The 26,941-nt window shown below is 43.0% G+C and overlaps 1 protein-coding gene across 1 annotated transcript in view; it reads right to left on the reverse strand.

Moving 5' to 3' along the window:
* Window positions 1–545: 545 nt before the first annotated feature.
* Window positions 546–26,941, reverse strand: part of PLS1 (plastin 1) — a 103,621-nt gene continuing 77,225 nt past the window's right edge. Inside the window, exons 9-15 of the mRNA XM_040429947.1 lie at window positions 24,680–24,872; window positions 13,401–13,479; window positions 13,129–13,243; window positions 11,196–11,329; window positions 5,701–5,824; window positions 2,756–2,880; window positions 546–724 (exon numbers count right to left, since the gene is read on the reverse strand). Of these exons, the coding sequence (XP_040285881.1) occupies window positions 589–724; window positions 2,756–2,880; window positions 5,701–5,824; window positions 11,196–11,329; window positions 13,129–13,243; window positions 13,401–13,479; window positions 24,680–24,872 (906 nt within the window). The 3' untranslated portion in view covers window positions 546–588. The remainder of the gene's footprint in view (window positions 725–2,755; window positions 2,881–5,700; window positions 5,825–11,195; window positions 11,330–13,128; window positions 13,244–13,400; window positions 13,480–24,679; window positions 24,873–26,941) is intronic.

Below are 26,941 nucleotides of genomic sequence, written 5' to 3' on the forward strand. Positions count from 1 at the left end.
CATATGGAAACCATACGGATATGTTTTGTGGAATAACGGAACAGAAGAGGACTTAAATCAGAGAAAAAAAACCTCAGATACGGAACAACGGATCCGTGAAAAACGGACCGCAAAACAACAACGGTCGTGTGCATGAGCCCTAAAGGTAAGAGGCTGTGAAGCTGCTGAATACAGAGAGCAATGCACTCTGATCACACATTGATGGCCTATCTAAATCATGGGCACTGGATACATACTCACTGTAAAACCCCTTTAATGCTCATGTTCCTCTTTATCTTACAATATGTATTGTACAAATGATTTAGTACAGGATTAGTCTGCTAGACCAGCCAAATAGATATCTATATCACAAAGAAAACTAGAGGCAAGCTTTAAAACCAGGAACTGGTATAATACACTGAGCATCAATTATTAACAGTATTATACTTTTTTCAGAATAATGAAAATTGTATTTAATTTCCACCATTGTGTAAATATTTTATCACAATCATCATAGTTTATTACTGATGGTCAGACCAGTTCTGTTCCATAAAGGCACTCCACGTACATAAAATGGCAATAAAACAGTGTGGGAAACATATATCTGCGTTATTTTAACTTGTTTAATCCTTTTCCCATGAGACAAGCAAATACTGTCATCACCATCTTGGGTTTTACATCTACCAAGTCATCAGGCAGGGCATATATTCGGGCTCCAATCTTTCTGGCGATGGAAATGGCATACCTTTAAACAAAAGAGTAAAAACATTACAGCTCAAACACATTTCCTTGTGGATTTACGTACTTAAATACTCAATAACCTAAGCACAAATACTACAGGTGAATATATGAAACTTTATAATATATCTTATCAGAGAAAATGCCTCTAAAGATCTCACTAACCTATAGGGAGTCCATCAGGTTTAGATTTTTACTGGATAGAATAATGCAGAATGCTATGTTATTCTGGCCATCAAAGAGCAACAGAATAAGTTAACCCCTTCCCGCCATCCAGTGTACATAAAACGCTCTTGGCTAGTACTTTCTGCAACCCATCATGTATGGTGGATGATGTTGTAGACTTAGGAAGTGAGCCTCAGCAATCGGTAGCTGGTGTTAGCTGTAATTCTGATTCCTGCTTTTTTAGCCCTATCATCCCCCCTTCCCCCAGTACATGATTGTGTAGTGCCAATGGGTTGCTATGGCTGCCGATGCACTGAAAATGCCAAAGGACCACCATCTTAGTACACCTGCCAGGCCAAACAAAATACTAACGAGGTTTGGTGGCCAAAACACATAGGACCAGTACAGAACAAAATCACTGAAAATAATCCCATTAAAAAGATAAATTTTACTAGATTTCATGTGAAAAAGAAGAAAAGTACATACACTGTAATTGGGTCATTACGGACGCAGTGATACCAATCTATAAAATTATCCTGTTATTAAACCCAAGTGGTCAAAAAGTTGTACGTGTCCAAAATACACATACAACTTGTCCTGCATAAAGCGCTCTCGACAGAAAAAGTAAAAAAAATAAAATAAATGTATGGATTTGGAAAGGTGGGTACCATTAAGCTAAAACAATTGCTGCATCATAAAGGCCAAAAGTAGCTGTGGCGGAAGGGAGTTAATAAGAATAGTGGTAATGTGGCGCACTGGAGCAACAAGAGAACATGCGAGGTGCTCTCAGTAGAGTAGGCTCACCCTGTCTACTCAAAAGAGTTGCAGTGAAAACAGAAGAAACTGGGCACTCTCAGATATTGGAACCAACACTGAATTTATTAATAAATAAAACTGATTTCTGCCCCATGTATGGGGTAAAATGATAAAACCACAATAAATATAGAATAACAAATAAAAAGGAAGGGAGTTAATAGTAAAGTGTAAACAGTGCTTAAAGGGGTTTTCCAGTATAATAAATACATTAGCTTAGCTTCGTTTTATAAGATGACTCAATCACTATAGAATGAAGCGAATCCAACATCCTGTGATGTTCGCTGCCTATTGAGGACGTATTGGATCTCATATAATCCCGTAAGGAATGTAAACTGAAAGGACCAGGAGTCTACCAGCACAGTGTGATTTATTTTCAAGTCTCAGTCATGTTAAAACTTTTTGAGATGCCAGAAAATCTGTTTAATGGTATGACCACACATGGCATAAATGTTGTGGCTTTTCCACTACGGAATCTTAGATTTTTACCGTAGCAGCAAAGTGGGTGAAAAATAAATTTCATGCATACCCTGTGAATAAAATGCACAGTAGAAATTAACCAGCTATGCCCCTGAAATTAACCAGCAAGCTATGCCCCAAAATGGGAGCTACGGAAACAGCGAGCACCGGCGCTCTCCTCTGTATCCCGGCCAGCTGGTGGTCGGCACTGTGTCTCATCTCGCCTTAGTAACAGTGAAATGAGACAGCCCCTTTAACATGCCTGATCCAGGTGTCTGGCAGGGGTTTATGCTCCTTTCTCCATGGCAGTATATAGAAATGATAAATGAAAAATTACTACTATTTTTTATTATTCCAAATACTAGTGCACAGATTTCCTACTGCAGATCTTATGTGGGAAGCTGCTTTAGTCTCGGTCACAGTTAACTTGTCTCTGAGAGGCCATAATACTTTCATGACTTATTCATCATTGCATCCGGAGCAGTTTATTGTGATGGAAGTCATTGCACATCCTTACATTTTACACTTCCCTAGTAATCTCTTTATGGAGTGTTACTCAACCAACCCAAGAAGGAGCAAATAAACAATTATCCTCACTCACTTTGCATTGTCCATTTTGTCGGCATCTGAAAGATTTTCTCTTTTTACCATATCTGGATTGACAGCTTTAGGAGCGATGGCATCAAGTAAGTCGAGCACAGGCAGGCTTGTGCTAATGGCCTTATCCTGGAAGGAAAAGGTTAATACGCCATTAACTATTAACATGTTTTGTAGACGGAAGTGTCTTTAATGGATTTCTCTAAGTGTTACGTCACTCTTACTTACTCAGCTCTGGAAAATTAGCTCTTAGGATTTTCCAAGTCTGTTCTTAAAGGAGTTCTGTCATCAGATATGCCACAATGAAACTATCTCACCCGAGCCTTGTGCTTGACAGTTAAACATTATGGTCTTGGTCCCATCTTCCTAGGTGCCCACATTGTTAAGAAAATTGATGTTTTATAATATGCAAATGAGCCCCTAGAAACAAAGAGGGCGGTGTCGTTGCACCTTGTTGCTCCGAGAGGCTCCACTCACTGCTCCTCATGCTACACCCCCACCACTGACTCATTCAGTGCACACTCTGTACAGGGATGCATCCCTCTCAGAGCAAAAAGGTGCAATTATTTTCTCAAAAATGCGGGCACTTCGGAAGATGAGACCAAGACCATGAGATTAAGCTGTCAAGCGCACTTTGTAAATGGTACAGTTACAAGCCCATACCACTTGAATAACATCATTAATCCAGTCATTGTGTCTCTGCATGAACAACACAGGCCTAACTTAATCTTCATGGACGACAATGCGCCAGCTCATTGAGGTTGCATCATTAGGGAATGGTACTTCAAATTAAGTGGCCTGCACTTCCTCCAGACCTGAATCCCATGGGATCAGTTGAGCCACCACGTAGGGGCTCGCAACTCTGTACCCCAGAACCTCAATGATCTGAGGGCCACCCTTCAAGAAGAGTAGGATGCCAAGCCTCAGCAGACAATAAGTTGACTTGTGAACAGTATGATACATCGTTGTCAATCTGTAATTGATGCTCAAGGCCACCTAGAAAGTTATTGAGACATTGGCATTTTGGTGGGGGTATACCCACCACTCTTGTTGGCTTTTGTTTCAATAACTTGTTTGAGATGAGGAAATCACCACTGCATGCTTCTACTTAAATGCCCTACTTTCATGATAATATCACTGTAACGTTAACATTTTTCATAAATTTCACCAGAAAGCAAAATATCCCAAACTTTTTGTAAGTAGTGTATCTCAGAGAAATGAGTGCTGCACATTGGACATCCTTAGGAGGAGGGGCAGAAAGGTATAAACTTTTGTGTACAAAGGCAAATAGTGGAACTCCACCAGGTAGGATGTTGTAAGGTCACTATCTCTCTTGTATCACCATGGGGTGTCAGCCATGAGGTACAACATGGTGACAATAGTTCCTCCCTATTGTGTTGCAGGCCACTGATTGTTATTTACTTTTACTACTCTGTATGTGATTTGTCTGTTTTATATTTTTTATCACATTAAGTAAATATATTTATTCACTAAGCCTGCTTAAGTCTATTTATTCTCAGATCGTTGAATTCATGTTAAAACTGAGGAAACAACATTTTTTGTAAAAATCGGCCACAGTGGGTTAAAAATGATACCCAGGGCTAATGTCTGCTATTGGTGATAATGACGATCTCAGCCATTTAATCCCTTAGATGCTGTGATCAAATGTGAACACAGCATCTGAGAGTGCTAAACCGTAATCACAGGTTTCCTGGCCCTAGCCATCTTCGCCATCTGAGATCGGGGAATGAGTTCTGTATTAGTAATAGGCCTGAGCCTGTACAAGGCCTCCAGGCCAATCACTAGTATATTCCAATGCTGGCCTGAAGATTGCAGCACTGGATAGGAATATACAGAATCCTGTAATGGATAGATAACCATAAAAGAATACAATTGGCAATCTAATGATTGCATGTTATAGCCACCTAGGGTGACTTAAAAAAAAAAAAAACGTTTTAAAAAATCTAGAAAAAAAATCTAAACATTCAAATAAAAATTTCCCTAGAATAAAAAATGATAACAAAAAAGAAACTTCCTAGGCATCATTGCTTCTAAAAACCCCTGGACGATTAAAATTATTATCCCATACGTCGAACAGCGTAATGAAAAAAAACCCTCAAAATGTCCGATTCACTGTTTTGTTGTAGCTTCAACTCCCAAAAAATGAAATAAAAAGTCAGCAAAAAGTTATACACACCCTAAATTGGTATTCTTTAAAAGTACAGAATGCTCTGCAAATAATGAGCCCCCACACTGCTCCGTAGACTATAATAAAAAAAAGTTATGGGGGTAAGAATGTGGAGATGCAAACAAAAAAAAAAAGTTTTTTTCCAATGTATTTAGGGGCACATTTATAATAAAGGCCCTGTGCTGAAGAGGCTCTACATAACGTTGTTGCATCCAGCACCAGTTCGAAATGTAAGACAGCTTCCTAGCTGTTTTACATTTAGACCATTTTCCACTCCTAAAAGACCTGGTGTGAGCGGGGCAAAGCCAAGATAGCTAATTCAGTATAGTAAATTACCCCCTTAATTTTTTTCAGGTATTAAAATACCAGAGAAACTATACAGATGTGGTATCGCCGTAATTGTACTGACCTGGAGAATGAAGGGAATAGGTCATTTTTACTGCACAGCGAATGCCGTCAAAACAAATTGACTCTTGAAGGTACAATTGCAGTGGTCACAAGATCACTGATGGCAAAACTGTGGTCAACGACGCTCGTATGTTTTATTTCCAACCGTTGCCTTTCAGTCCATGCAGGACATACTTCTGAGCACTTCAAATATCTATACTTTTCAGATCATCTTGAATAATGGCCATACAGTACTTAGTATTGAAGAGTTGTAACTTAACAATTTGCACAGTTGGACTCTTTCACATGATGTGATGGACTGCCCATCGATAAACTAGGGTTTTCTTTATTGAAGTCAACAAAAAGTTCTTTACCTTGAAGCTGGTGATGAATGTGGTCTTTTTTGCATTGCGTAGTGTTTCATTTACCCACTTTATAATAGTTCTGTCATCAATCTTTGCACCCTCTCCAAGATCTGATAGCACATTTAATGTATACCTATGAGAGGAACATCTCAGAGTTAGTAAAATAAATTGCTATAACAAGCTATTCATATGCAGCAACCACTGAGGAGTCGGGTTAGAGGATAGGAGTGGTATTGGCCCTGATGAAGTGTTGTGTCATGGTGTACTCCCTAAGGCCGTAGCTCCCTGGGGATCTGTGCAGTGGAATTATAGTCCTGAAGAATGAGTTAAACGTTACAAAGTCTTTTTTTATTAAGTGCAACGTAGAACTTGAGATACATATAGTAGCAGCAGGCTTGAGTGCAATTCTTCTCTGGCACCAGCAAGGATATGAAGGCAGGTTGGATTCAGCGCTAAGGTGACACTGGCCTAGTAGTTGTTTGGTGATGGGTGGCTTTGCTGTATTTCCTCACCTTACAAGTAGCAGGTCACTCTGCTGTCTGGACTCTCAAGGCTTTACTTGAGGACAATTTTGAATGTTTCCTTCTGGAGATTAGGTCACAGGAGCACTGCAGACTGTGTCCTCTCCATTCTATAGCTAGACATACAGGTGAAACTCGAAAAATTAGAATATTGTGCAAAGTTCATTTACAGTACAGACCAAAAGTTTGGACACACCTTCTCATTCAAAGAGTTTTCTTTATTTTCATAACTATGAAGGCATGAAAACTATGAATTAACACATGTGGAATTATATACATAACAAACAAGTGTGAAACAACTGAAAATATGTCATATTCTAGGTTCTTCAAAGTAGCCACCTTTTGCTTTGATTACTGCTTTTCACACTCTTGGCATTCTCTTGATGAGCTTCAAGAGGTAGTCCCCTGAAATGGTCTTCCAACAGTCTTGAAGGAGTTCCCAGAGATGCTTAGCATTTGTTGGCCCTTTTGCCTTCACTCTGCGGTCCAGCTCACCCCAAACCATCTCGATTGGGTTCAGGTCCGGTGACTGTGGAGGCCAGGTCATCTGGCGCAGCACCCCATCACTCTCCTTCATGGTCAAATAGCCTTTACTTTCAAAGTTTTCCCAATTTTTCGGCTGACTGACTGACCTTCATTTCTTAAAGTAATGATGGCCACTCGTTTTTCTTTACTTAGCTGCTTTTTTCTTGCCATAATACAAATTCTAACAGTCTATTCAGTAGGACTATCAGCTGTGTATCCACCTGACTTCTCCTCAACGCAACTGATGGTCCCAACCCCATTTATAAGGCAATAAATCCCACTTATTAAACCTGACAGGGCACACCTGTGAAGTGAAAACCATTTCAGGGGACTACCTCTTGAAGCTCATCAAGAGAATGCCAAGAGTGTGCAAAGCAGTAATCAAAGCAAAAGGTGGCTACTTTGAAGAACCTAGAATATGACATATTTTCAGTTGTTTCACACTTGTTTGTTATGTATATAATTCCACATGTGTTAATTCATAGTTTTGATGCCTCCAGTGTGAATCTACAATTTTCATAGTCATGAAAATAAAGAAAACTCTTTGAATGAGAAGGTGTGTCCAAACTTTTGGTCTGTACTGTATGTCAGTAATGCAACTTAAAAGATGAAACTAACATATGAGATAGACTCATTACATGCAAAGCGAGATATTTCAAGCCTTCATTTGTTATAATTTGGATGATAATGGTTTACAGCTTATGAAACCCCAAAGTCACAGTTTTGAGGTACCCTTTGCTCAGGGGGTATGGATTAATTAGCTGACTAGAGTGTGACACTTTGAGCCTAGAATATTGAACCTTTTCACAATATTCTAATTTTAAGCTGCAATTCCTTTTCATTTGCATTACTGAAATAAATGGACTTTTGCACGATATTCAGATTTTTCGAGTTTCATCTGTATATTCCCCCTCTTGGCAGGGAGCAGGACCACCCCTACTCCTACCAAGAGTGGAGGAACAGGGTGGTTAACCCTGTTCCTGACAACCTTTTTAATCATTGCTTGCTGGGAACTATGACCAGAAACAAACAATAAAATACACACTGTACAACAATATACAATTTATAATACAGGTCTGGGGTACTACACATACTATCATTTTCTCATTGTAGCAGCGTACTATGGAAAACTATTTTTGTTCAGTCCGTCCACTGAGGCTGTTTTGCACCAAGACTGCCATTTCTGATGGATACATGATGAATCTATTTTAAATGGTCACTCATTTTTCACACAATTTTGCAAATATCAATAGTACAAGTGACCACATGAAATTGGGATTTATCTACTCAAATTTTGCATTGGTCCATATAATGTAGTGCTTTTAGCTTACATAGAACCTGTCTCCCCTCCTGACATGTCTGTTTCCATGAATAACTGCAGTCTACATGACAATTCTGGATCATCCATTCTTATGGATCTGTTTTGTGCCGTTCTTCTGTTATTCCTACTAGAGGTTGAAATGTCACCTGGGTGTTACCAGTTGGGATGTGTCCTTTATTAACAGTCTGACACTGTCTAATCAGTGAATGAATCACTCCATTCTAATTTTCACTTATTTAGATTGTTTATTTAAATCAGTTTTTTTTACTTTGACATTTGAAGGACTTGCTTGCCTTCCTGTGAGCGGGTGGCAGCTCATCAAGTACCTGCATCTCCCAAGATGCATTGAAATTAACTTTTGTTAACCTCTTCCTGCATAGAAACTAGTAATGCCCCCATATTTTACTTCTCTATTTTCTAGAGATATATAGTTGTATATTTCTATGAATTTAGATATAGGAATGAATGGATGAAAGGTAGGTGTCTGGACCACTTCACCTGATCACTACGCCAGCACTGAGAAGAGACAGAGCAAGGAGGCTACTGAGCATGTTAGTGTCACGGATGTAGTAGGGGAGAACACCAAAAGACAATCAAGAAGGAAGGGAAAAGACAGTAGGCCTCACCGCTAGGGAAGGAAAAGGGTCATCACCTATAAAACCCTGCTCCTGGCCCTAACTCCTATCCGTATGGGCACCTCTCGATGGTAGAGATACCCATACACGGGAACCTAGAAAACCCTGGTGACCCTCAGATGCCCTAAAGATAATCACAGGGCAGAGACCACCCGTTCCTTCCCTGGTGAAGGAACTAGCGTCACACTGAGGCCTAGTAAACAACCAGGGAAGGGGGGGGTACAAAACACGACAAGCGGAACACTTAACTTCAGAGGATGAAGGATGAACAGGACTTCAACACACTCCAGCTCTTCCAAGACCAAATGAAGCTACCCGTTGCCGCAGGCAACAACATGCAAGGCAACATGTCACGGCACACACCACAAAGGCCGTGACACTGCCCCCGCATGCTGAAACAGCAACACGTTGCCACAGGCAACAGCAAGCGTGGCATAAGTGTCACAGCGCACACCAAAGGCCGTGACACTCCCACCCCTCAAAGCCCCCCCAACAGAAAAAGGGGAAACTAGTGAGGAACCCACAAACAGGGATGGAAAAAAATAAAAATAAAAAAGTAGCAGAATCAGTGTCAGCGTAAGCGAGTCTCCCCAGAACTTCTGCCAGATCCTGGAGCAACACACAGGAACCAGGGCGCCAGCCACCAAACAGTCAGGAGAGACCGCACTGATCACTGCGTCCACACTCAGACACGGTTCACACCAAGTCGCTGCCAGCATGCATCCCCCACCAGCATACACCAAAGCCAGCTCAACAAGGACTGCAGCCAGCCACCACGACACCAGCGACAGAACCACTGAGACGTGGACGAGGGGAGACTCAAACACAAGTGCCGGTTCACACTAATTGCAACCACTGTTACAGAGAACCGCACTGTTAACAGGATTCCCCTTTCACCCTCCCTCCGGAAGATAAGCATGTGTGCCAGAAAACGGCAGACGACACATGTTGCACCCTCTTCCGAAGGCTGTAAGGGTTAACTCCCTGACTGTGTGTGGTCACTTGGCTTATATCTTCTGTGGTTTCCTGGCTGGAGTCAGTTGTACTTGAGCTGTGGTTGGTGCTGGAGCTCTGCTCCAGTCCAGGGTGTTCCCTCTGTCCAGTGAGGGCCACCCTTGTGGTCATAAATGTTATCCCAGTGTCTCCTTCCCTTCCTGTCCCTATTTGTATGGAGTGGGTTATGTTAAAGGTGTTTGTATGTCTAGTTTGGTGTTACATGTCTGGTGGTGTTTGGTGTCCAGCATTTTTACTAGACATTCCCCTGTCTCATGTTTATTGCAGCTATGGGTGTCTTGGGTCCCTGTGTGGTTTGTGGTGTGTGCTGTGTCCTTTAATGTTGGTGTGGACACCAGCACTTGTGCACGGGTTCCAGTCAGTGTGTCTGTGGCAGGTAAGTGTGTTATTGGTTTCGCTTACCTGCCATCTCCATGTGCTGTATGTGTTCCCCTCTCCTTGCAGCCTGGCCTCAGATAGAGACTCCTGTTCCTCCATTATTGGGATGAACAGGTCGTCTCTTCCCTGCTCCTTGGTGAGGGATTACCAGAGCGACTTAGGGTTTCTAGGAATCCTGAGTATGAGTCGTCCTACTATCGGGGTCCACTCATACGGTGAGGAGTCAGGGAGAGGATTAGGGATGCTGTAGGAGGTGACCTGCTCCCTTATTACTCCTTTTGGCCAGGCTGATCCCCTTTTATCCTTTGACACCGCACGTTGGGGGGTCTCCCCCACTCTCCACCGTGACATATATAAAAGGTGTATCTCACACCGACTGATCCAGACTAGGCCTCAATTAAAGTTGTTTGCCCAAAATGGCTGTATTTCAAATAACTGAATAGAACCACAGTATGTAAAGGCAATAGAAAATACAAAGAAAAAGATACCAGGAAAGTGTGTAGATATATATATATATATATATATATATATATATACACACAGTTGCAAGAAAAAGTATGTGAACCCCCCTTTGGAATGATATGGATTTCTGCACAAATTGGTCATAAAATGTGATCTGATCTTCATCTAAGTCACAACAATAGACAATCACAGTCTGATTAAACTAATAACACACAAAGAATTAATTGTTACCATGTTTTTATTGAACACACCATGTAAACATTCACAGTGCAGGTGGAAAAAGTATGTGAACCCTTGGATTTAATAACTAGTTGAACCTCCTTTGGCAGCAATAACTTCAACCAAACGTTTGCCTTGCCCCCGCTGCCTATCCGCCTGACACCAAAGGCATCCCAGCCACCACAAGGAGCCCCCAAAACTCCAGGTGTTCCCCGAGAGGAAAAAGGGTTGCACCTCTCCGATCACTGCATGACCCACGAAGTGCCAGGTGAAGCTACCACCGGCATCACTTCCACAACTACCACTCAGCCTCCTCCTGTGCTCACTGCATGTATATTTTGTATAAATTACATCTAAGAGAATGCTGATTCTGATAATTGTACAAGCGCATGATTGGATGCGTACATTTGGGCTATGTGCTGTACTTACCGCCTCATTAGCTGCCAAATAAGGGCCAGTGTGAGTGTGCGGTTCCCCCTATGCAGGTCACTCCCACATATTCCAACTAAAGAGAATCTTGCCTTGTTCTTTCCCAAATCTACAGCATAATTACAATTCTCTATCTAGAAAAATGAAGACATACATAAGTAAGTAGAAGAAAGTTCAAATATTTCTGGGTATATTTGTGGTCAGTTGCTAAGCATATTACTAGTATTATAGAGTCAACTAACATCTTACAGAAGTGCCAATTTAAATTGCCAAATATGCCCCTACACAATGGCACCCTCTTAGCAATGCAGCTGTGTCACATAGCACACTTCCCTCCAGCCCCAACTTCTAAGAAAAGAACTGCAATTGTGAAGGAGCTCACTTCTGGCCTTACAACTGACACTTAAGTTGGTAATAAGTTGGTGCAATTGAGTGCACTATTCATAATTGAACCATAAATGAGCCTCTCCTTGTGAAATGTCCCCCTACATACATAAAGTGTCCAGTAATATACTGTACTCTAATAGAGGGGCTCAAGATGTTATGTCGATTAGGGTGCATTCACACGAGCAGATGTATTTTGTGCTCTGCATTAACAAATACGCAAAAAATACGGATGAATTCCGAGTTGCATCTGTTTGTTTTTTTTGCGGACAAGAATGATGGCCATCCTTTTTTTTGCAAAACGGACAAGAATAGGACATGTTCTATCTATTTTGAAGGGCTGCGAAACGGACATACGGATGCGGACAGCACATGCATTTTTTGCAGCCACATTGAAATGAATTGATCTGCATCTCATCCGCAAAAAAAAGCAGATCAGATTTGAAGAAGAAATACGGTTGTGTGATGGGGCCTTAATTAAAGCTCTGTTATTTCCAAGTTATTAAGTTTCCATTGTTTTGTGATGTACAGAAAAGCACAGCAATGGGATTCATCCAGTTTTTGTAATTTTCCAATATATTCTTACTGCTTTTTGGAACCAGTATGGGCAAAAGAGAAATCAGTAGCACTGCCCTGAAAATATACTAATTAAGCTAAGAGGTATACTTCATCTGCTTTAGAAAGAGATTTAGATTGTTTAAATAACCCAAAAAACTAAAAGGGCAATTGGCTAACACCATGATACGTAGCTAATATACTCGTGGGCAATAATCAACCCTGTCCTCCAAATTCTATATACCGCTTGATATAGGAGATAATGGTGAATTGTCTCTTAGTGTAGAGGCTAGTAACAGATACAAATTAGATTTTTCTACCTAGTCCTAGAAATGAAAAATGATAAGCTTTCTGTGCCTAGCAAATGGAGCCAGAAGTACAGCTCCATCTACTGTGTACTTGCCATGCCTGGTTGCTGCTGCTCATCGGAATGAAAACTGAATTGCAGTAACCTGGCATGGCCACTACACAGTTGATGGAGCTGTGCACCCAGTACTGTTCCCTGTGTTAGTTTATGCACCTGACAGCAGAAAACAGCTGATTGGTGGGGTTGCCGCATTTTGGAACCCCATTGATGTGATGTTGATGACCTGCTACTCTAAGGATAGGTCACCAATATCTATAACCCAGAACACCCGTTTAGACCTAGAAGCAAGACAGTTCATTCACAAATCTCCGAAGTATATCGAGACCAGTCTCGTTCCTTTAACTGATCTACACATTCACCAAATGAAATACTTGTACTTGTCCAAAATATCAGTATATCATCAATCATATCCTTAATCATAAGGACATCTATAGAAATTAATAGGATTCGTCTTGATCAGTTTTTAAGATAAAACATACTGCAAAACTGTGTGCACACAACCCAAGCGCCCATTATGTGAATTATTTTGGGAAGTTATATGGGTGAGTAATAATAAGAAACTGCACTCAATTGTGGCGCCATATTGTTGTATTATGCTATAACTCACAATATGCTATCTACACAGACCTTTCTCATATGTCCACCAAGAGCTGAAAATGGTGGTTTATTAACACGACCCCAGTCAACTGGCACTCTTATTTGATCATACAGCTGGAAGATCACCAAAGAATCATTTAAATCACTAGAAATAAAGGAAAAAGAAAGTCTTATAAACTTCAGATACATTAATACAATAATATAACTATAACCAACCTAAGTCACCTGAAGTTATGCAATAATTCAAGCAGTATTTTAACTTAATAAAGTAAACGTATAGCACAGTGATGAAAAATACTTACCTGTACATGTGGTTTACATACGGGTTCACACCAAGTGAATTCATCCAGTTGCGGAATGTCCTCTCCTCATTGGTTTCCCCTGTATTCATGAGTGACAAATACTATTATTAAACAATATACCATATAACACATTATTTAGAGCTCCTGTATGTGAAATACTAAGCAGGGAGCAGTGGAACACTCATTATTAGCTGTACAAATGGGATCTTCTGGTATTGAAGGAACATGGAACAGTAGCTTGGAAGACTAGTACCATATGTGCTCTATGGTTTGAGTGGTGGGTTTAAAAGTTAGAATAATATGAGGAAAATTTTGAATCTTAATTATTCAGTCACCATTTTTTAAATGTACACAGTCACCACCATAAAACTGGAAACTACGAGCACTTTAAAAGGTTCTTCGAATCAAGTGGCAAAAACCATTAAAGAGGATCTGTCACTAGATTGTACAATTCAAACTGTGTACATTATTAAATTGATACCCGAAGAGGCTGGTGTACTTACATTGAAAATCCGTGTCCTAATGATATGATAATAAAGGGGTTGTGCCAAGTTTGCAAGTTATCCCCTATCCACAGCTCCATTTCGTTCTCTATGGGACTCCCGGAGTTCCATAGCCAAGCGCTGTACTTGGCTATCTCCGGCAGTCCCATAGAAAATGAATAGAGTGACAGGGCACATGCATAACCTGCCATTCAATCAGATCAGGGGAATGGGGTCTGTGGATAATTTGCAAACATGGCACAACCCTTTTAAGATGAGCTTTTTATGAATCCTAACTTTCAAAATGGATAATAGAGATGTCGCGAACATAACATTTTCCGTTCGCGAACGGCGAACGCGAATTTCCGCAAATGTTCGTGAACGGGCGAACCGCCATAGACTTCAATAGGCAGGCGAATTTTAAAACCCACAGGGACTCTTTCTGGCCACAATCATGATGGAAAAGTTGTTTCAAGGGGACTAACACCTGGACTGTGGCATGCCGGAGGGGGATCCATGGCAAAAACTCCCATGGAAAATTACGTAGTTGACGCAGAGTCGGGTTTTAATCACCTAACATTCCTAAATTGTTTGGAATAACGTGCTTTAAAACATCAGGTATGATGTTGTATCGATCAGGTAGTGTAAGGGTTACGCCCGCTTCACAGTGACAGACCAAACTATGACAGACCAAACTCCCCGTTTAACGCATCGCAAACAACCGCAAACAGTCCATTTGCACAACCGCAAACTCCCCATTTGCACAAGGTTGGATACCAAGCTAGCAATGTCCCGTTCCTTGTCCTCACTGACGTCATTGAAGGTCTCTTCCTCCACCCAGCCACGTACAACACCAAGGGTCCCCGAAAGGTGACAACAAGCCCCCTGGGACGCCTGCTGTGGTTGGTCTTTCACCTCCTCAAAGCCACCTTCCTCCTCTGACTCCTCTTCTTCAGACTCCTCTCTCTGCGTTGCCGCAGGTCCAGCAATCGACGACGACAAGGCTGCTTCTGGTGGTGATTGTGACCACAACTCTTCCTTTTCATGCTCATCTACGGCCTGATCCAGCACTCTTCGCAGGGCACGCTCCAGAAAAAACGCATATGGGATGAGGTCGATGATGTTGCCTTGGGTTTGACGGACCAGGTTTGTCACCTCCGCAAAAGGACGCATGAGCCTACAGCCATTGTGCATGAGCGAACAGTAACGTGGCCAAAAAATACCCAGGTCCGCAGAGGCTGTCCTCTTTTTTTTTTTTTATTAAAAAAATCTGTTCTTACCAGTTTAATCTCTGTTTTGTCCCCTATCAGGGGCCGGTGTGGTGTATGGAATAGATTTTAGGAACCGGGAGATGGAAAAAGATGCTTGGTCGGTCCTCTTACTTCCAATTTGGGGCACTGCGCGTGCGCCGTGCAATGTACTGTGCTACCCGATATGAGTGGTATGTTAAGTAGTACTATTCCTATCAGTTTAACCCCTGTTACGTCCCCTATCAGGGGACGTGTATGGAATAGATTTTAGGAACCGGGAGATGGAAAAAGATGCTTGGTTGGCCCTCTTACTTCCAATTTGGGGCACGGCGCGTGCGCCGTGCAATGTACCTGAGCTACCAGATATGAGTGGTATGTTAAGGCTACTTTCACACTAGCGTTTGGGTGTCCGCTCGTGAGCTCCGTTTGAAGGGGCTCACGAGCGGCCCCGAACGCATCCGTCTGGCCCTAATGCATTCTCAGTGGAGGCGGATCCACTGAGAATGCATCCGCCTGCCAGCGCTCAGCCTCCGCTCTGCTCAGTGAGAGGACACCTGAACGCTGCTTGCAGCGTTCGGGTGTCCGCCTGGCCGTGCGGAGGCGAGCGGATCCGTCCAGACTTATAATGGAAGTCAATGGGGACGGATCCGCTTGAAGATGACACCATATGGCTCAATCTTCAAGCGGATCCGTTCCCCATTGACTTTCAATGTAAAGTCTGAACGGATCCGCTCAGGCTACTTTCAGACTTAGAAAATTTTCTAAGTAATAATGCAGACGGATCCGTTCTGAACGGATGCGAACGTCTGCATTATCGGAGCGGATCCGTCTGATGAAACATCAGACGGATCCGCTCCGAACGCTAGTGTGAAAGTAGCCTAAGTAGTACTATTCCTATCAGTTTAATCCCTGTTACATCCCCTATCAGGGGCCGGTGTATGGAATAGATTTTAGGAACCGGGAGATGGAAAAAGATGCTTGGTTGGTCCTCTTACTTCCAATTTGGGGCACTGCGCGTGAGCCGTGCAATGTACTGTGCTACCCGATATGAGTGGTATGTTAAGTAGTACTATTCCTATCAGGGGACGTGTATGGAATAGAGTTTAGACAACCGCAAAGAGTTGTCAATAGTTGACACACTCATGACATACATTTTATTCCTCTATGCGTCAATCTTGGTGTAGTGATGACTGTGCTCGTGCGCACGTTTGGGAGATTGCAGTCGATGGCGGTTTTTCAAAGCCTATGGTCGTGCTGAGGTAGTTCAGTGACAGTTAAGTGACCCAGAAAACAATGATTCTGCAGTGTGGGCCCATTGTTGGCTAAGTAGGCTTTAATGATCACCTTAGATGATCACAAAGAAAATTAATGTTTTTTCTATGCAAAATTATCCAGCCGATCGCTTTTGGTCTGTTCACAATGAAGCAACGACCTTATCTCATCTGGGGTGTGCCAACATTGCCATTGCCAACACACTCATAGAGGTGATTCATTGTGATACGCAAGCCCCTTCACCACAACAAGGTAACGATCACGAAGGGGAATTGACACATGTATGTGTCTTTTTTTGTTTGTTTTGTTTTTGCAGCCACAGTGCAGCACCAGAGGCCAGAAAAATTAGGCATGTACACATGCCTGAAAAATTAGGTATTGTTGCAGCCGCTGCTACAGCAGCGGCCGGAAAAATTAATATTTTCCAGGCAGAAAGTGCACTAAAACATTGCGGCTTGAACCCTAGTTGGTGGCGGAGAAGTCACGCAAGTCATCCGGCATGCAGAGGTTAAATACAGCAGCGTGTGGACCATTTTATAGCCCAAGGCATCTCATCAGGCCTTTTTTAGTCAAATGCATCCCCCACTGTCAGTCCCTTCGGGATCCATGCCTCATTCATCTTAATAAAGGTGAGGTAATCTAGACTTTTTTGACCTAGGCCACTTCTCTTCTCAGTGACAATACCTCCTGCTGCGCTGAAGGTCCTTTCTGACAGGACACTTGAAGCGGGGCAGGCCAGAAGTTCTATCGCGAATTGGGATAGCTCAGGCCACAGGTCAAGCCTGCACTCCCAGTAGTCAAGGGGTTCGTCGCTCCTCAGAGTGTCGATATCTGCAGTTAAGGCGAGGTAGTCTGCTACCTGTCGGTCGAGTCGTTCTCTGAGGGTGGACCCCGAAGGGCTGTGGCGATACGTAGGACTTAAAAAGCTCTGCATGTCCTCCATCAACAACACGTCTGTAAAGATCCCTGTCCTTGCCGGCGTGGTCGTGGTAGGAGGAGGATTACTTTCACCTCTTCCCCTGTTAGATTCCCGTTGTGCTGTGACATCACCTTTATACGCTGTGTAAAGCATACTTTTTAACTTGTTTTGGAACTGCTGCATCCTTTCCGACTTCTGGTAATTTGCTAACATTTCAGGCACTTTCTGCTTATACCGGTAGCGTGGCCACCCAGTACAGGTCATTCTCCTTCAGCCTTTTTATACGAGGGTCCCTCAACAGGCAGGACAGCATGAAAGACCCCATTTGCACAAGGTTGGATGCCGAGCTACTCATGTCCCGTTCCTCGTCCTCACTGATCTCATTGAAGGTCTGTTCTTCCCCTCAGCCATGTACAACACCACGGGTACCAGATAGGTGACAACAAGCACCCTGGGATGCCTGCTGTGGTTGGTCTTCCTCCTCCTCAAAGCCACATTCCTCCTCTGACTCCTCTTCCTCAGACTCCTCTTCCAGCGTTGCCGCAGGTCCAGCAAGCGATGCTGATAAGGCTGTTTCTGGTGGTGATGGTGACCACAACTCTTCCTCTTCCTCTTCACGCTCCTCTACGGCCTGATCCAGCACTCTTCGCAGGGCACGCTCAAGGAAGAAAACAAATGGGATGATGTCGCTGATGGTGCCTTCGGTGCAACTGACTAGGTTTGTCACCTCCTCAAAAGGACGCATGAGCCTACAGGCATTGCGCATGAGCGTCCAGTAACGTGGCAAAAAAATACCCAGCTCCGCAGAGGCTATCCTAGCACCCCGGTCATACAAATACTCATTGACAGCTTTTTCCTTTTTGGAGCAGGCGGTCAAACATTAGGAGTGTTGAATTCCAACGTGTCGGACTGTCGCAAATCAAGCGCCTCACTGGCATGTTGTTTCACCGCTGAATATCTGAAAAGTGCACCATGGCCGTGTAGGAATGCCTGAAATGGCCACCCACCTTTCTGGCCTGCTTGAGGACGTCCTGTAAGCCTGGGTACTTATGCACAAAGTGTTGTACAATCAGATTCAACACATGTGCCATGCACGGCACATGTGTCAACTTGCCCAAATTCAATGCCGCCAACAAATTGCTTCCGTTGTCATACACCACTTTGCCGAACTCCAGTTGGTGCGGAGTCAGCCACTGATCCACCTGTGCGTTCAGGGCGGACAGGAGTGCTGGTCCGGTGTGACGCTCTGCTTTCAGGCAAGTCAACCCGAAGACGGCGTGACACTGTCGTATCCGGGATGTGGAATAGCCCCTGGGGAGCTGGGGGGTGCAGTTGATGTGTAGCAGGAGGTGGCAGCGGAAGAGGATGGAGTAGGAGGAGTAGAGGAGGTGGCAGCAGGCCTGCCTGCAAGTCGTGGCGGTGTCACCAACTCCTCTGCAGAGCCACGCATTCTATGTTTGGCAGCCGTCAGCAGGTTTACCCAATGCGCAGTGTACGTGATATACCTGCCCTGACCGTGCTTTGCAGACCAGGTATCAGTGGTCAGATGGACCCTTGCCCCAACACTGTGTGCCAGACATGCCATGACTTCCTTTTCCACAATAGAGTACAGGTTGGGGATTGCCTTTTGTGAAAAAAAATTGCGGTGTCCCAATAGCTACAAATTTTTCATAGGCCTCAGACTCCACCAGCTTGTATGGTAAAAGATGGCAGGCTAAGAGTTCCGACAAGCCAGCTGTCAGACGCCGGGCAAGGGGGTGACTCTGTGACATTGGCTTCTTACCCTCAAACATTTCCTTGACAGACACCTGACTGTGGGCAGATGAGCAGGAACTGCTGAAGGTGAGAGGCGGAGTGGCGGATGGTTGAGAGGGGGCAAGGAGGACAGCAGTGGTTGACGTGCCTGAAGATGCTGGACCAGGAGGAGGATGGTGGCTTTGAGTTTGTGTGCTGCTTGTACTCATCATGTGTTGATCCCATAGACGTTTGTGATGTGAGATCATGTGCCTTCTCAAAGCAGTTGTACCTAGGTGGGTGTTGGACTTCCCACGACTCAGTTTCTTTTGGCACAGGTTGCAAATGGCATCGCTGTTATCAGAGGCAGACACAAAAGAAATGCCACACTGCTGAGCTTTGCAATGACGGCATTCTGGTGGTGGCAACAGCATGCGTTGATTGGCGTGCTGTCTGGCTGACCCCGGGTGCCGATACATGCTGTCTGACTGTACCACTAGCTCCTTGCAACGACCTCCCCCTGCTTCCAACTCGTCTCCTCCTCCTCTCTGTCTCCCCATCTGAACTTTCCCCCTGTTCTTCTTCTCTTCGAGCGGGCATCCACGTGACATCCACAGACACATAGTCATACTCAACCGCTTCACTTGTATCTGACAACTCAGCAAAGGAAGCAGCAGCGGGTACAACATCATCATCATCATCACACCGTACATCCATGTGTGTAATGCTGCCTGACTGACACATATCCCTGTTATCTACATCCTCTGGCAATAATGGTTGCGCATTACTCATTTCTTCCAACTGATGTGTAAATAACCCCTCTGACAGATCAAGTTTACCGGCTGTGGTGCTAGTGTTGGTGGTGGCGGCAGGCGGGCGAGTGGTAACTTGAGAGGTGCCCGAAGCTTAGCTGGAGGAGGATGGTGCGTCAAGGTTCCGAGCGGAAGCTGTAGAATATTGGGTGTCCTGTGTTAGCCAGTCAACTATGTCCTCAGAACTTTTCGAGTTCAGGGTACGTGGCCTCTGAACACTGGGCATTATTCTAGGGCCAAAGGAAATCACAGCACCACGACCACGACGGCCCCTGTTGTACTATGCGTGCAAGTTACTGTGATACCAGATATGAGCGGTGGCACTGGGCACTGGCAGTAGTGGGCACAGTACACACTGTGGGCCTGACACACATGCTGGCAGGCAACTGCAATAGATTACAGAGAGAAAAAAAAAAGCAGACTGATGTACTAGCCCTAAAAAGGGCTTTTTGAGGTGCTGTCAGGACGCTGTCCTTACAGCAGATCAGATGAGTCTTTGAGGACTGAAGTGGACACAGAACACTGGCCTAGCTAACGATTTCCCTATTAAATCAGCAGCAGCAGCACTCTCCCTGCTCTCAGTAACACTGCAGCTTCAGAATGAATCTAAGATGGATGCTGTCCTTGCTTTTTGATTGGAGGTGGGAGGGTCTGGGAGGGAGGGTATGCTGCTGATTGGCTGGAATGTGTCTGCTGACTGTGAGGTACAGGGTCAAAGTTTGCTCAATGATGACGTATAGGGGGCGGACCGAACATCGCATATGTTCGCCCGCCGCGGCGAACGCGAACAAGCGATGTTCGCCGGGAACTGTTCGCCGGCGAGTAGTTCGGGACATCTCTAATGGATAATGCATAACTATTCTGACATGGATTTTTAAAGTAAGTACACCAGCCTCAATAGGTCTAAGAAATCTGTATATTAAAGTATGCATTGTGAAACCTGGTAATAAATCCTCTTTAAGTGCTATTTTGAAACAGATTCTAATGAAGATCACCGCATGATAGGCCGACCAAGAGTTATCTCCACCAGCCTCAAAAATGGTAGGTCAACAACCCATCAGATGACAATTCAGTTGAATGCTGCAATGAATTCAAGCAGCAGATAAATCTCAACTATTTAAGGGAGACTGCATGAATTAGGCTACTATGGTAGAACTGCTGCAAGAAAAGCACTAGTGAGGGAGAATAGAGAAAGGCTTGCTTGGACCAAGGACCAGAAGCAGCGCACATAAAGACCAGTGGTCTGATGAGCCCATATTTGACAATTTTGGAGGTAACCACCATGCCTTCCTTACACAGAGAGAAGGTAAATGGATGATGCCTGTATGTGTGGTTTCCACAGTGAAACATGGGCAATATATTCAGAATTGAGGGCATACTTGACCAGCATGTTAACAGCTGTCTGCAGTGACACCATTCAATCCCTTTTGTATTTAGTTGGGCCATCCCTTCCTCTCTTCCAAATTCTAAAATCCAATTAGACTCTATACCCCAGCAAAATGGGACTAGATCAGTGATGTAACTAGCAATAAACAATTACATTTAGAAATGATCATTTTATACAGTGATTAACATACTATGCCATCTTAATATTACACAATGGGACACAATGTTGGCATAAATTTAGACAGGCTGTCTAGACATGCTCCCAATTTCTTAAGTGGCTCAGGCTGGATGATACATTTGGTGCATGGCAAGAAACTTTTGGCTAACTTTACATCAACTATTTTTAACTTCGTTTGAAACAGAATTTTACACCAGAATTGTGGTACAATTTTGGTGCATCACAGACCACTCCCCTTTCAATGAAGCCACACCCCTTGTCAAGCTAGGCACTGAGAATTTCTCTAAACCTAGATGCGTCACATTTTGGTATCATTTATGCGCTCACGTTAGTAAATGTCGCCTTCTAATACAGGTTAAACTGTTTCTTTTTCTATAGGAATACCCCAGACAACCCTAGCTCATTTCCATAAGTTTATAAAGTGTATTTTTCACAATCTCGACGAGGGACACAGACAACAGAGGTACCATTGTAATGGGGGCCAAACAGTCTATAACCTGATCTAAGCGGCCTAAAATTGTCAGATTAGGTCAAAGACTCCCGTTAAATGTCAGACCCAGCATATAAACGCATTAAGTTAACCCACCCATTTATCACGGGGACCCTGTAGTCAATCCATAGAGTTATAATATATCCCCTGGAAACGGAAACTGAATGACAACCTGAATTTATACTATAATAAATACATTGAGCATGCACAGGGCATCAATTTCAAAAAAGGCAAGCAAAGTATGGGTCTAGATTCAGCAACAGGCAATGACAATAATCCAATTCACAACCAATAGCATCTAAAAATAACAAACTCATAGGAATTCTGAAGACACTTAACGGAGTCTGATAAAATCACATTTTACTATTAAAGGGATTTTCATTTTATTGACCTTTCCTTAGGATAGACCATCAATATCAGATCTGTGGGGGTCAGACTCAGAGCACCCCCACTGATCAGCTGACTGAGGGGGCAAAGGCCCTCTATTATGTAACTGTGTGGATGGGACTTTGCATCAGTGGGCTGTAATACCACGCATAGCCACTAAAAAACATATAGCACTGTGCCTGACTAACAAAGAAGGGGAAGCGACGCTCGCCAGAGAGCTGCGGCTGCTTCAGTCAGCTAGTCCTCGGGGGTGATAGATATAGTCTTCGGATATTGATGGCCTACCATGAGACAGGAGATCAATACTAAAGTCAAGAAAAAAAAACTTTAGCTTTATAAGCATTTTATGAACAAAATATTATAGAATAGAAAATGAGTATATTTTACAATAATAAACATAAAATTCAAAATAGTTTCAGATTTTGCCTGTTGACAAATCTATATCAACCTGCCTAATATCCCACAAGCTGGACAGCCCAACAAATAAACATGAAATAATAGAAAAGCATGCATATTTCATGTATCTATTCTCAGCTGATATGAAATAATCTAAGCAGTTAATAAGTCATATTTATTAAAGCCTAGTAAAGACAGTAACACAAATCTCAGCCTCCTGGACCCGTGTGAGTATGCATTGCAGAATATAGAGAACTGGGATACATTCCAGCTGTGGAATTAGATTTTAAAGCAAGTATGTGCCATGTACGGAAGGTAGAAATTATCTTTTAAACCAGGTGTCTCATGCAAAGGGTTATAGCAACATCACTCTAGAACAGATCAAGCAAATCTTAATATACTGTACCTACTACATATGTGAGAGTGATATCTATGGTCCACGGATTAAATAGAAAAACAGAATTAAAAAATATGCTAATATAAAAGAACTGTAGATCCAGATATCTGTGATCACTTCTAACCCAAAATAAAATAAAGCATGTTTCTTGGCACTGTAAGGTGGTATGGAACCCACATATGACACAGACATGTTACCTGTAGAAATCTACGGGTATATGCTCAAACCATACCCCTGTGTTGTGGCATGTCATTACAGAGGTGTTCTTCCTTAGAAGCACTGATAGAGGCAGAATTCGGTGGCACAAAAACTGCTTAAGGGCCTGAATGAGACCAAATTCTGCCCACCTTCATAGTTGCAAGTTCAAGTCTCTAACACCATGATTAGGACATCTGTCTGTTGAACCACCTTCACAATTTTGTTTTTTCATAGATATTGTATTGAAATATAAACTAGATAAAGGGTAATGATTTGTCAATCAAAGGGGTTCTCCAGCTAGTAAGATAAAAAATAAATAAAAAGATCAGAATGTCTTAAAAAAAAAAAAGTCATACTCACCTCGTTGATCCCTCTGCTACTCCTGTTCCTAAGCTTCCCCCTTCCTGCCGGGCTCTACTTCCTTGTCCCTCTTGACAGAAAATGTGACCTTTCAACCAATGACTGGTTGCAGCGCTGACCCACCATAGCTGGAAACTGGCTGAGCAGTCACACTTTCATGTTGAGAAGTCCAGGAGGCAGACACAGTCAGGGACCAGGAGAAGTGTCATTATATTTTATGATTGATTTATTTTATTCATTTGTATAGCACTTACATAATACAGAGATTATCGTTACTGCCATCAGTCTCGGTCCCCATTGTGGCTGACAATATAAATTACAAATGTGCATGTTTTTGGAGTGCTGGAGGAAACCCATGCAAACATGGGAAGCACATACAGACTCCATGCAGATGTTGCCCTTGATTCAAATCCAGGACCCCAGCACCACAAAGGAACAGTGCTCATCCACTGAGCCACGGTGCTGCCTGTAAAAGAACAGGATTGGAGGGGGATCAGTGAGGTATGACGTCAATTATTTTTTAAAACCATACTGACCCTTTTTGTAAAAAAAAATATATATTGGTTAAAGTCGTGTCTGCTAATGGCAATTAGTATTATCCAAATGGTGTACATTGCAAAATATACAGTATTTGACACAACTGGGCATGTTAGACATGTCTATTCCTTACATCATGAACCGTACTTGTACACCAATAATTTGAGCACAAAATGCAGATCTTTAGTAAATCAGGTACATTTCACTTCTTTCACATGGTTTTTCACAACTGACAATATAGGGATAAAAAGTGTCAAAGCCCATAAATTTGGGGCATCCCATGTACTTCATCTTTGCCGCAATTTACAGTGCACTCTCTGGTGCATTTTGCTTGGTTGATTTCCCATTGTACAAGCTTGATATGTCCCAACCTCTCCCAGTAAAGTGTGCTCTCTTTCCTTAGTGATGTGGAAATATATTACAGCAGAGCCTGTACAATAAAACCTTTATTACATCCATGAATTTGTGTCATTTATCTTACCTTCTATTTGGTTCAGGAAATCATAACCGTTGACTTTGTTCAGAGCTGGGTACATATTAAACAGATTTGCTACAAAAGCCAAGTTCAGTTTAGGGTTTCCAGAAACGACATCTGATGGTGTCACAAATTGTCTGCAGCCCAGTTTGTCTGCTTGGTTAAGCATGTAATTAGCCCTTTTCAGATCATTAGGCTCCTACCAAAACAAGACCAATTTTTTATATCCCGTTAGTTTTATTACATCATATCCACATATTAGGCTTTAAGTTAAAGTTTGTACATTTGCCTGCCATACATGCTTATAGGAATTTCTTAGAAATCCTGTAAACCTACTCACGTGTTTCTGTAAGGTAGGATCGTGCCACACTACCAGAGGAAACAGCATTATCGAGGTAATAAAATACACAGGCGAGCCCCATTGTTATGACCACTTCCTACTTTCGATGTTGGCAGGGCACAGCTCATGAAGGAAGTCACATGTCATGAAATGGCTTGGTCGGTATTATAAGGTATTGTGATAGGCTGTCTGCACACATATCCCTAATTGCTGTCATGGGTAAAAGGGGGGATTTCTGGGGTGATTGTTGGCTTTCGGGCAAGAGAGTATTTTTAAAACTAGTATTTTTTTAAAGTATTTTGAGAACTGTTCACATGCTGCTGTGGTGAAAGTGTATTGTGAGTGGAAAAATGGTAACATTGCAAATAATCAACATGGAAACTGCGGAGAACCACGTGCCATTGATGTGAGAGGTGAACGTCGGCTACGAAGGTGCGTTAGGACGAACCGACACGCTGCAGTAGAGCAGCTCACCACCAAAATGAACCATGGTGCTACCAGACGTGTGTCTAAAACAACAAGTCAGTGAAACCTACTGCGTATGGGTCTTCAAAGCCGACAAATGGTCACCGCACCTCTGCTAACGAAGTTGCATTGGCAGAAAAGGCTTACATTTTCACACCAGTATCGGAATTGGACCTCCGCTGGATGGCAAAGAGTTGTCTTCTCTGATGAGTCATGTTTTCTTCTTCATCGAATGGATGGACATTAGCATGTCAGGCAAAAAACATCAGAGAACAAACAGCTTGCAACCATCACTGGAAGAACACAACCTGGTCTGGCAGCGCTATGGTCTAAAGAATGTCATCATGGCATTTTTGGGCCCACTCATCCATGTGGAAGGCACGCTCAACCGATCTGGGTATAAATCCATCCTTGCAGATGACATACACCCATATTGTGTTGCCTGGGGCAGATGGGATCTTTCAGCAAGACAATGCAACATCTCACATAGATAGAAATGTCCAACATTGGTTGGAAGAGCATGACTAAGACTTCCAAGTACTCCCATAGCCCCCTAATTCCCCAGACTTGAACCCAATTTAGCATCTGTGGGACCTCCTTGATTATCTGTATCTTGAGGATTGCGGACCCATTGACTTGAATAATTCAAACGGCTGGTCCCGGTATATTGCAGAGCCGCCGTTTGCACTCTGCAATACATAGTGCAACAGCACTCTACAAACCAAAAGTTTATAGTGCAACAGCACTCTACAACACATAGTGCAACAGCACTCTACAAACCAAAAGTAGAGTACAAAAGTATATTACATTGCAAATGCTATGCTATGCTAATAACTTAGAAGTTCTAAGTTATTAGCATAGCATAGCATTTACAATGTAATATACTTTTGTACTCTACTTTTGGTTTGTAGAGTGCTGTTGCACTATGTGTTTTTCAGATGTATATTTGTAGCCACAAGCAACGTGCACCTGCGCATTGGGATGTGCTGACCCCTCCCCCCTTTTGTGTTTGTAGTATTATATATATTGGAGTTGTTGCTGACTCCTATGGTCGTGCACTCCTTTAGCCCCTCTTCTGCCTCACAGGCTGATTTTTAATTAGCATGAGTATATAGTTTGCTCAGCATGCATTCTGGTATTTGTAGTCCCTGCATTCAATGAAGGCCATTTTGTCTCCACACAGATATAAATCAAAAGGGGCCCAGCATGCATGTGGGACCTGCACTTCCTGGATTTCATGGTCGCTGTTATGGCATCCAACAGGTGAGCTTTAGTGTTAGGACCCGTCTTATAGAGATCGCCTTGGCGTGCGGCAGACGGGCTCAAATGATTTTGTACAAAATGTATTTGCTAAGCATCTCTAAGTTATTAGCATAGCATTTGCAATGTAATATACTTCTGTACTCTACTTTTGGTTTGTAGAGTGCTGTTGCACTGTGTTTGTCAGATGTACAGTACAGACC

Source organism: Bufo bufo, chromosome 4 (genome assembly GCF_905171765.1).
Source record: "Bufo bufo chromosome 4, aBufBuf1.1, whole genome shotgun sequence".
Classification (NCBI taxonomy): domain Eukaryota; kingdom Metazoa; phylum Chordata; class Amphibia; order Anura; family Bufonidae; genus Bufo; species Bufo bufo.